The 12,500-nt window shown below is 46.2% G+C and overlaps 1 protein-coding gene across 1 annotated transcript; it reads right to left on the reverse strand.

Moving 5' to 3' along the window:
* Positions 1–604: 604 nt before the first annotated feature.
* Positions 605–10,026, reverse strand: LOC135824551 (uncharacterized; the record flags this gene model as incomplete). Its single annotated transcript, XM_065337284.1, is given in 7 exon segments — positions 605–1,479; positions 2,857–3,183; positions 3,366–3,407; positions 4,589–4,945; positions 6,660–7,491; positions 8,900–9,139; positions 9,397–10,026. Coding segments are annotated over 6 exon segments (2,403 nt in total), but the record flags the coding sequence as incomplete, so codon positions are not given.
* Positions 10,027–12,500: the final 2,474 nt, after the last annotated feature.

Genomic DNA, 12,500 nt, shown 5'->3' on the forward strand with positions numbered 1-12,500 from the left:
TCTTGATGTTTGGACTTTTTTCACTGTTGAGGCAACAAGCTGAAGTAATGAAAAAACAACCAACCAACTCCGTGTTTTCTACACGGTAGTGCTAAACTACTGAGACCAGAGGTTGTGTCGTTGTTGGTGTGCCTGACCAGCGCAGGTTCCACTGTGGAGGCCCTACTCTCAGGCCCGTTGTTGAGTTTTTTTGTGCTCTCTCCCCTTCATTTCTCAGGAGTAGGTTGTAACCAGGGAGTTGTCAAATACCGGTATTTGACGACTCCCTGGTTGTATCTTATAAAGAATTCAATTTTTTTTTAAAGTGACCACGTTCATATCATTGTATTTTCATGCCGAGACCCCCCCCCCCCCCCAGGCTACACGCATGATTGAGCTACATGTACAAGTGAAGTGTTGATCGATGAACTGGATCCGATCAAGCTAGCCAATGTCATGTCAGGTGCCTTGCAACCCTAGCCAGACCTGCCAACCGTTGGTATATTCACTGGAGCAGGGTGCAAACTTGACTCCCACGACAGGATGATTTCATTGGGCAGGCACTACATTCTCGAAAAAATTGCAATGAAATAATATTTGTACTGAAGTACAAAAGAAAGGAGAATGTGGTAAAGGCAATGACTATTTGACAGAGCTAACAGAAGATACAAAATGGCTCTCCAGCATTCACTGGGCCAATAATATAAAATCAACTGCCAGCGACATAGAATATCAATCCCAGGGCTCATCAGCGGCCAGAGGGGGATAGTAGGGAATCAACAGAAGGGCGGAGGGATGAAACACTAGGTATGTAAAATACATGTATGGAAGTACAGGTGTCTATGTGCTAAATACATGTATGGAAGTACAGGTGTCTATGTGCTAAATACAATCATGTACATACTTCAGAAATAGGTATAAGTACAAGTGTCTATGTACATGAGTGCATCATCAGGCTGTTCAGAGTGCTCACTGTCCAGTGGACTGAGCTGGTAATACAAGACAAGAGTGAGTGAATACAAAATGTAGAGCTCCAATTGGGATTTGAATAATAGCAAAATAGATCAGGAGTGTGCATTGCTCAACGACGTGGGCATGACATCATCACTATGGGGCATGACATCATTACTATGGGCATGAAAGCATGGATTAGTGCATGACATCATCATTATGGGCATGACATCATCATCATCATGAACTTGTGGACAGTGAACAGCAATGCACAACTGTGGCACTTGCCAGAGAAAACAGAATACATGTTGCCGGAAATATTTTCTCATCAGGAAGACATCAAGGACAGTGAAACCAAAGAGAACGAGCTGGAGAAACGTCTGTTGAAACACGGCTATAAACTACATGCAGGAAATCATAATACATCAGCTTTTCATCAATCCATCCTGGACCTATACTTCACAGGGTAGGTCCAAGTGGAGACGATCGATACAAATCTAATGGACAACTGGAAGTCAGCAGTAGCGGAAGATCCCAGAGAAACATCGCCTGCATTGGACCAACACAAGAATGAAGATGTACATGAATGCTGGCCAGCTCTCATGGACGGTCCGGTATGGGATATGTATGGGATATGTAAGGGATATGTATGGGATATGTATGGGATATGTATGGGATATGTACGGGATAGCGTGCCAGGAACGGCATGTCATGTGACATGTGAACATGCACAACACACCCATTCATAGGGAATACAGCGGTGTGGATACCGGCTATGACAGACACTACAGTTAAACATGTCTAAGACCAGCACTCAAGAGACCTTCAGAACGTGTTCTCTGTTATCAGGTGGTCTTCTTATAGGTGATTCACACGACAGACAAATCCACGTGCACCAGACCGTTACTATGGCATTTTACCTGCGAACGAGAAAGTGGCTGAAAGTGGCTGAAAAGTGCAAGTGAGCTGGGGGCCTACTTTCACGATAGTCGTGGTGTGCACGAGTGCATTTACACAAAAAAGCGCGAAACAAGACTTGACTTTTTACGCGGCTCTTTTCACCATGATAATTATTGTATGCGTGTTTTGAAAATTTGAAATACCCATGGCAACTGGTGGGTGAATCATTCAAAAATGCAAACGTGCCTGTCGTCGAGTACAGACGTGTGAATCGACGCACTCACTTTTCTCGTGAATCACTCGCTGTAAAACGTGCAAGTGCCTGTCGTGTGAATCGCCTAGTAGTGCTATCCAGGACCATTTGACTGGAAATGGCATCCCGTGGCCCGGGTTGCAGTGGTCTAATGGGACAGGTGTTGGCATTATCGGAGTTGTCACCTTGACAGGTGTTACTCTGCTAGTACTAACGTAACGTCTTGTGCATAGCTTTGGGAATGACATGAGTGATTTGTCCCTGCCCTCGCGATATCGAGCACTTTGTGCAAATACATGTACATAGTAACTCAGCTTGTAGTACAAACCGTACATTCCGTATATACTGTCATTGACATGGAAATCCGGTGGAATGACCGGGGCCACCACCCTCAGCGTGTACAGAACGTTGTGTGCATGCAGTGCACGTGTTGATAGCAGTACACATGTACTAATGGTTGTCATGGGGCCGCTTGACCTCCGATTGGATTTCCATGTCCACAACAGTCGATATACAGTCAGACCTCGTTTATCCGGTCCTCTTTTATCCGGATCCCTCGCCATCCGGAAGAAAATCGCTGGTCACCGATTTACAGCATATGTCATGCATACATACAGTATGTGTGTTCGATTATCCGGTTCCCTCGGCTATCCGGATATTGTTTTTGTGGAAAACGGATGTGTGCGGTTATGCGTGGTCTGACTGTATAGCAATACGGGATGAATTGCACTCGGAACTCAAAGCAAAGTCCAGTTATATTGCACTTGGCTTACCCGGGTAGTCATGACAACAGAGGCATCATGGCCGATCAAGGAGAGCCTCAAACTCAGTACGCTTGAATGCGAAGAGTGAGTTCATGTCTGTGATGATGTCTAAGAAGATGATGAACGATGCCCGCCCGCACCCCTGCAGGTGCTGCAGCAGTTCCTCGTTGTGTACATTTGGGCCAGCACTCTTTTCTAGTGCCCTGAAGTGCCTGATAATCAGGTTGTCTGCAAGAAGCCTCCGTGCTATGACTTTGTCTCGGAACGTTCTTGGGTCCAGTGAGATAATCCATCTTCGGTACTTGTCCAGGCAGAAATCTGGATGGTCCCAGGGATCTAGGGGAATACAGCACAGAACACAATGCAGGCAAATATACCAATCTACTCTTATCTGCATAGAGAACTACAGAGCAACAGAGCATAATTGCATCTTGGTATGGGTCTTATCCAGAGCACAGTCACACCAAAAATAATGAAATATGCTATAGAAAATAAGACAGGAATAATCTTCAACATACTGTACTCGTCAGTTGCTGGTCTGGCGACGTCTTCAGAAGCAGCTGCAGTCAGATTGGCACAGCATGGAACACACACATGAGATTACAAGTACAATTTGCTAGGTTCACTACCAGCACACACACACACACACACACACACGCACACGTGCACGCATTCACGCACGCACACGCGCACACGCACACACACACATACACGTGCACGTGCACGCATTCACGCACGCACACGCGCACACGCACACACACACACACACACGTGCACACACACACGCACACACACACACACACACACACACACATTTAAATCACTGTAAACCAGCTCATGAGCGCATGTGCATAGATAGTGGGCACTATACAATCCAACTGAAGAGATTGAATCCTAGATTTCTCCCTTTGTTAACCAGTTCATTTCTTGCAAACAAGACAGTTGAAATGCCGAAAAACATCACCACCTTAACATTGTAAGAGGGATGAGTTCATGGTCAGAAGAAATGATGTCATCACTCATTGGCATTACATCATCATCTATTAGCATCACGTGATAGCCAGTAAACAAAGAACACATACTTAGACATGCACACCAGGGGATGTTTGACTGGCCAATCCGGATTCAGATCAGATCCGCTGGACCAGTCAAAACAGCAGTTCCCAGGCAGACTTGCGACTATACAGTCATGCACCAACACACATCCATATCCATATCCACATCCACTCACGCACCCCCACCCACTCACCCCCACCCACACACCTCCACCCACACCCCCACCCACGCACCCCCACCCACACACCTCCACCCACACCCACCTAAACCCGCATACACAAATAAATACAAAGCGTGTTTTCTGGAGTATAAGCTGCTCCTAGTCTTTTTGTCACGAAATACCGACATCTATCCTATTAATTATCCCCATCAATTTGACCATTGTTGTATAAGACAAACAGATTTTGTTTTGGGTGGATTGCTGGTGTTTAAAGTGCCCCTTATACTCTGAAAAATACGCTACACATACACAGCATGCACACACACACATACACAGCATGCACATATACACATGCACAGCACTCACACACACACATGCACAGCACTCACACACGCACTCACATGCACACACACACGCACACACATAGGCACACACACACATGCATGCATGTACGCATGCATGCACACACACTCACATATGCACACACAACACCAGTGCATGTATCAATGCAAGACAACCACCTACCAGTCGTGCTGTGGCTATCACTAGGGCTGACAGTACAGAGGACCCGACCTGGACACTCCAGCATTGCCTGATACAGATCTTTGGCACTGGCTATCTTGGGAAGGACTTCATCCACTAGGGTTAGCACCACGCTGTCAGGCAAGTCGGAAATCGACCCACGAAACAGATCGGTAGCCATCTTGGTCTGGCAGTTCCTCAGACTTTCGTCCACGTCATCCAGGAAGGATATATTCACCTGTCCACATTCTATCAGTTTGAGAAGACAGTCGCGCAGTGGAAAGTCGGGGCGTAGAAGAATGCGATGCTGATAGAAGGCTGAGCAGAGACGAGCGGCTCTGCGACGTTCCTCGACCGTATCTACACAAGGAAATATGAGTGGAACAAAAATACAATCCGGGCTATGACCAAAATGTTGTCATAAAACCTATAATAGACTCGGATGGAGAGCCAAGATGTGCTAGAGCTGTTAGCCAGTTAGTTGTAGAACGTCAGTACCGTGGGTCAGTGTCGTGCAATGTTATCGCATGAGCTGATTGTTTAGTAACTGGTGGTGTTAGTGGACATTATAGCATAACTTGTAGTTTATTGATCCTTTTTTCTATACTATACAACCTTTAAAAAAGACTTTATGCACGTCATTCCATATGAATATACAGACAAACAGAGATACAAATAGACATGCAGAGAAACAGTCACAACCACCCACACACAAACATACACACAAACATACACACACATACACACCTCAGACCTCGGACCTCAGACTTGCCCATCGCGGAAGCGATGATAGCGAACAGCTATGTTAGACATAGCAACTTGTGCTGGGATTACACCATTCAACAGCTTGCAAGGCTGATGAATTGACCGCCACTAATTTTAGCCTGGTCTACACCACACAGCTGATACACACACCTCAGACCTCAGACCTGCCCATCGCAGAAGCGATAATAGCGAACAGCTACTTGGTCCGCGTCAGCGATATTGTCGCTTATCTTTCAGCTTTGTTTATATGTCGCCAATGCTTACTTGGCAGCCCATTTCATCCCAATTTTGGTTAGCAAGTTAGTTTGCTAGTACCTGAAAGGTCTAGCTAGAGTCGAGTGGATTTCAAGAACGACAGGTGGGCGATTCTGATTGATACAGCGCCGCATCAAAATAGATTATCTTTTTACGCTGTGCAGGCAAGAGCAGCGCAAGCCACAAGAAAGTAATCGGCTACTCGGAATCAGCTCCATTTTGCTGAACGGCCGAGATCGCTCACCTCAGGGATCGCTCATCAAGCTGAGATCGCAGCTCCCTTACCTCTAGCTCAACGCTCGGAGTATCCAGCGCATCATGGAGATTTGCAAGTACTGTACGCGTCGTCGTCGTTCAAAATAAAATCTTGCAAAGAACGGCGTCTGATTTGAACCATACCGGCTGTCGTGCTGCCCACGCGAAGTCCTATAGAGAAGGCGACCGTCACGATCGACTGCTCTTTAGAAAATAGCCAGGCAGCGGAAAGGAGTGTGCTGAGCTTGCAAAAGCAAGAGAATCGATCCCGAGCAAAAATATTTGTCGCCAGCGACGAGAGCAGCGACGAGGAGGACCGAAAAAAGTAGGAACCCTTCCTTGGACAATAAATTCCTCGCAGCTAGTTGTCATTCTATACCTTACCGTCCATAGTACCAAGTTTTATCACTTCAAGAGCACGCGTTCATGTCCAAAGTCTAAGTTCAAATTGTCGAAAGATAAGCGACAATATTGCTGACGCGGACCAAGTATGTTAGACATAGCAACTTGTGCTGGGATTACACCATTCAACAGCTTGCCAGGCTGATGAATTGACCGCCACTAATTTTACCTGGTATCCACTACACAGCTGATTGAAGTGGCTTTTCTCTGGCCACTGAATCACACATGCCCCCCACACACGCACACACACACACACACACACACACACACACACACACACACACACACACACACACACACACATGCACACACACACACACACACACATACATACACACACACGCACACACATGCACACACACGCGCACGCCGAGGCATGACACAAAGTGCCACTGACCTGCATTACAGCAGCTTGTAGAGACAGCATATGGATGATATTTTCTTGTGTCGGGCTCCCGCTCATCAGGCATGACAAACTGAGCACGCAGTCGCTCACTGGCAAGGAACTCCATGGTAGCATTCAGGTCTCCTTGCAGATCCCGCTGTCGCAGAAGATTGCTACTCGGCAGGCACCCATCATCAACGAACACCGTTGACATGTCAGAACCAGGAGATTGTTGGCCAGGAAGAGCAGAGATGTGATCCCAGATAGTTTCCTGCTGAGAAGTCACGCTGCGCTGGTCGGATCCTCTGGTAATGATGTTGAGCGCGAGTTGACCGTGTGGGATTTCCACCAGTGTGTCCGTGTTCACGTACTGAGGTAGCGAAACACGAACACCTCCCTGCCAGACAGGGCACTTGCGTGTCCTGTTGGCGAAGGAGTTGACGAGTGACATTTGTATGGTGGGCATCAACGCTGCGCTGATAGCGACACCAGACTTACAGTAGAGACGGCGACCAGTGTAGTAGATGTGCTGGTCGGGGTTGGCTTTCTCCCAGTGCAGACTAGTGCGCGATTCAGCCTGCGCAGGAAGAATCATGACTTGCTCACCATCCTCGGTTACATGACACATACCTAGGCGTACGGCAATGTCGAGAGCGTCTTCACCACGCACCGGCGAATCTTTGGCCAGTACTTCAATGACATGGCTGCGTGAAGCGAATCCAAACTCATCACAGGTAATTATCGGTGGAGGAAATGACTTTGGCGAGTAAAATTTTCCTGTGATGTCACTCATCAACCATAGAGGGTGAACCACCACCAGCTTGGCATCCGGAAAATAGAATACCTGTAGTGAATACACATAGATACCCCATGTACATACATGCACACATGCACACATACACATATGCACACATACACACATGCATACATGCCCACATACACACATACACACATATACATATACAGTGACATACACACAATCACACATGCTGTAGTGATGGCGTATAATGCACACTTTAGATGAGCTATTTCAGGCCCCAAATCACAGGTGTGCACTATGAGACTGCATGAACTTCGAAAATTAGTGCATTGCATCAATGCATCAATGCTTTCAAAGTTTGCCACCGCTGACCCGGGGCAAGCCATATGCATGCATATAATGATATCTACTGTCAGCTAAACTGCACATGCATGATGGGTACGAGACCCCATAAGTAGCACTTGCATTATAAAAAGCTACACGAAATAATACTATGATAATTTTGCTAATGTTCCCTCTATAATGCTGTTTACCATTACCTCAACTAGTGAAGATTCTGTAATACTGTCTTTATAATAGTCTTAATAGATACTGGAAGGTTCGATGGACTTCTCGTGTGCTCTGCATGGCAGTCGTGAGTCAGTCAAGTGTCAAGTCAAGACGGCGGAAAAGCGCGAGCTCCAGAGTCGGGAGCAAACCCTTTCCAAAAAAATCATTGCCGAAGTCGCTATCAATACTGTAATAGCCATTATTCTAACGAGGCACATATATAACGATTTCCCAAAATTGACTGATTTACGTGTAACAAAGGTAACGATTCTCACTCATTCTCAACGCTCAATAGGACAGTATATGTATCGATTTCTGTCTAACGATTTCTATTATAACGACAGATTTCTCCTCGTTAACTCGTTAGAGTTAGCACTTCGTTATATATATGGCTCTTACAGTAATTCGTTTTAGAATCGATAATTTCCTCAAATCCAGAATGCCCATCATACTCCGGATATACCTTGAATTGCCAACACGTTGGTCAAAGGAGTTGGTGCACATTATACTCTGGCAAATGTGGCAAATACATACCATGTTTCATGTACCATGTATACATGTACAACCATTGCAAGAGAAACACAAAAATCTGCAAATGCACTTGATTTGCACGTACAGATTTGCTCTTACTGCAACGATAGCGGACACTATCTGAATGAAACAGATCAAGTGATGATAGCCTATTGCTGCCTGATAATTTCCCAGTACAAAACAGCCTACCGTTCCATGCATTTTCCTGTATTTCTGTAAATTGCTCTTCGCTCACTTTCATAGAACACTCTTTAAAGCTACCCTGACTGACACTGATTATCAGCATAGCCTATTAGTACTTCCACACGATTTTGTTGCACCCTGGACATTACACGTCGGGCAGAATATTGCGGGTTACAAAAGGATTTCACAAACTTAAGAAGACAGTACTTGGAGCAGCGAAGTTACTGACCAGCGCTTTCTGATGTAGGTTGAACAGCTCCATGTTGACATCCAGGACTTCCTTCAGCGCTTTCAGTACAACTGGTATTGAAGAGTCGTCGTAGTTGTAATCGGAGCGAGCAATTGCTGTAGCCAGGAATTCCACAAACTGGTCGGTGCTGATAGCAGGACTGTTTTTGCATTGATCACGAACATTCTCCAGGAGTGCCTCCGAAATGGACACAACCGCCTCCGAATCAGGTCCAGATGCCTATTGAGAACATGGCATTGGAAACAAGATGAATACACTTTGAGAAAGGAGAGAGAGAGAGAGGGAGAGAGGAGATTGAGAGAGAGAGAGTGGGAGAGGTTGTGTAGAGAGGGTTGGGAAGGGGTGCTTTTGAGGGGAGGGGATCAGGGTTAGACTTGCAAAGCATCAAACTGTTTAAAAGGATAGATGAAAGCCAACACTACATAAAATAACAGGTACCATTGACGATTATGATTTTAGAACGTTGTCAAACTCACTTGTTGCACCTTTTCCTTGTGTCGTTGGATCAATTCTCTCAATGCAGCCACACCTTCACACGTCTCATTGATGGCATTGACGAATGGGATCGGCTCATCCAGGAATTCCAGATGCACGCCCAAGATTTTCTGCAGCGTTGCACACTCCTTCTCAATGGTGGTCATTTGCTCCTTGGACAGTTGGTCCTGGCGTGTCACAACAATAAGAGCTTTGTTGCGAGTGGGTGTGCTCTCTGCGCAGCTGCAGGCAATGAAATCTGCCCAGGTGCGGATCCAGCGTCTCATGTTCACGATGGACTCCATGCCCGACACTGTGAGCAGATTGAGAGCCCAGACGTCGGAGAATTTCGTCAGTCGCTGATGTTGGGACATGAATCGATACTGACCTCCAAGGTCGAGGTATATCGTACCGTAGGCATCCACGTAACGTCGCATACCTCGTGTCCTGGAGGCCAGTATCGTGTCGCCTTGGTCACCGCGGAAGAAATTCACGACTTTGCCAAAGAAACGGCGACGGTGTAGAATCGATTCCAGAAGGGATGACTTTCCTCCGCCAGGGTGACCCAGAAGTCGAACAACCAGTGGTGATTGCTGGTTAGTTTTCCGGCGGATTCTGTTCAGTGAAACTTGCTACAAACACAAGTCAAGTACAAAAGAGAAAAGAGCAAAGACAGAACCGGGGCACATTTGATACACAAATTTCAACCTCTATCCAGCATGCCTTGCCTTGGACAATAGTGGCTAAACAAACAAGCAACACCCACTCTCAATACCGTCATTATACAACATACATTCATCTAAACGGAATTTCTCTCAACTTAAGACAATAAAGTACGCTCGTACACTCGTAGCAGGCTAAATCGGAGTCTCACTTACGAATACTTGAACGTGAATAATTCAGGTAAGGGCCCGCTCACACTGCGACCAAAACCAGCGTCCATGCGGCCATGCGGCCAAGTTGCATGGCAACGGCATGAACTTGACCTAAACGTCGCGGCCACGTTCAAATCGTGACCGCGACCTCCGGAGGGGGGGGGGGGGGTGCCACGACTTGGCGGCAACATGATCGTAGACGTGAAGCGTATTTGTGTACAACCTAGCCTGAAGTATGTTCAATTTTTCAAATTCCGGTGTGTTGATTCATGAAACTCGGCGGTTGTCGATGTCATCCTTGGGCCTTGACAGATTATGCTAATATTTTCGTGAAATTATGCTTTTCGCATTGGTTAAAAACTTGCAGAATTATACTATTTTTAAGCTAAACGTTATCATAATATGCCGCATTATGCTCACATATGCTGCTAATGTATAACGGTTCTGTGCAAAATAACGGGAATTTTTTGTAGAGCGCGTTGTACTGTAGCAGCAAAGGTTCAACGGGGTCTTCGCACCGTCCGACCTAGCCACGACCGTCACTGATTGTAGTGGACTGGACATGTTCTCAATGGAGTCGTAAACCTACGACTTCCTGGTGCATCTACTTGTACTTGTAGAACATGTACAACTGTATGAAATTTGATGCGAACAGGCGGATTATTCCAATTTTATGCGATTCGTATGCAATTTGCCTTGAATTATGAGATTATTCGATTTTGGTAGAAATTATGCGAAAAATTGTGCTAGCATAATCTGTCAACAGTTGCACATTTTTTAAATTTTGTAGTTGTGGTCCTTCACGCACGCACCGCCATATATGCATTCTTTGCCCTTTTTGTACGATGTCATTTTCGTTTTTGTTTTTGTAGTTGCTTCGTTGTCAGTAACTGAGTTGATCGGGTCAGTGACCAATTTCTACAGTGTACTCGTTCAATACGATGGCAGCTTGGTCTGGCTTTTCGGTTTGGGGAATCATCTTTCTCTAATTTTCTGCGATGATGGAATGCCATACCTCAAGACATTTCAGTTACACATCATCGGAAATACAGTTCTCATCTCGGCAACAGACGAAAGAAACCACTACCGGAAATTCCACTGCACTGGCACTTGCTCTGACCACGAGGTGAGGAAAGCGAAAGCGCTTGGATGTTAGCGGCAGTCCCTCAAGTGTCCAAACCTACCTGATAGTATGAATTATTTTCGTCGACTTCAAGAATACGAGCCACGAGGCACTTCCTCCAACGTGCAACATGCGAAAAATTACATCCAAAACGGACCACAACTTTATTAGGAAACGCACAAACTCTTTTGGATACGAACTGCAATTCGCAAAGTTTGTGTGACAACTTCACGTCTACGCGTGTACGAGGCCTAATGTGAGCACGACTGCCACGTTTCTGTGTTTTGCTGACGCATGGACGCGTGCTCATGGTCGCAGTGTGAGCGCGCCCTAAAGCCTTAGCTTTGAACTAACGTTCAGAATGTTTTGCTTAGTCACACGGATTCAAAATCAAAATTTATAAAAAGTACTTTAAGGGCTCGTCGGGAGGGCTGGGGTGAGCTGTAAAATCCTGTACGATTCGTACGACACGACACGCAGCAGTCGTTGGGACGTTCAACGTCGAACGGCGCGAGTCATAAGGCACGGTCCGTGACGGGGTGACTTTCGGACCTAATTTCTCGTTTTTCGGGACTTCTTTTCATTTATTTCTCCTTGAAAGAAGCGGAATCAAGTTCACAATACCAGTTTCTCATGAAGACCAAAAAATTAGCTCTGAAAGTTGTGGCCTTCAAATAATAGCCCCAGGAAATGATAGAATGGTTCGTCTGTCACGCTTCTGAACTGTCCCTAAATACAATAAGTGACATGAGATCTTATGTTGCTAAAATTCAACTCAAGTCGTGCTAGCCATTCTATGAGTTATCATGGGAAGCGCAGTGTTCGAAATGCTAAATATTTCCAGGTACGAATCGGGAGTAGTCGGCGCACGACGCCGTCTCCTGTTCACACTCGAATTGCAGCCGTTTTGTACGCTTGCGTCCCCGTCTACGCCCGTCTACGGTATGAAAAGTTGGATCGATCCAACTCTTCCCGTCGCTTCCCGATCTGTACGGTAGTTCGGTTGCGTTCCCGTTCCTGGTGTTCACATTGGACGCCATCAGTCCGTCCCGTCGCTTCCCGTCGATCCTTACGTCGCGTCCCGTCGCGCCCCGTCGAATGTGAACTA

Source organism: Sycon ciliatum, chromosome 9 (assembly GCF_964019385.1).
Source record: "Sycon ciliatum chromosome 9, ocSycCili1.1, whole genome shotgun sequence".
NCBI classification, from domain to species: Eukaryota; Metazoa; Porifera; class Calcarea; order Leucosolenida; family Sycettidae; genus Sycon; species Sycon ciliatum.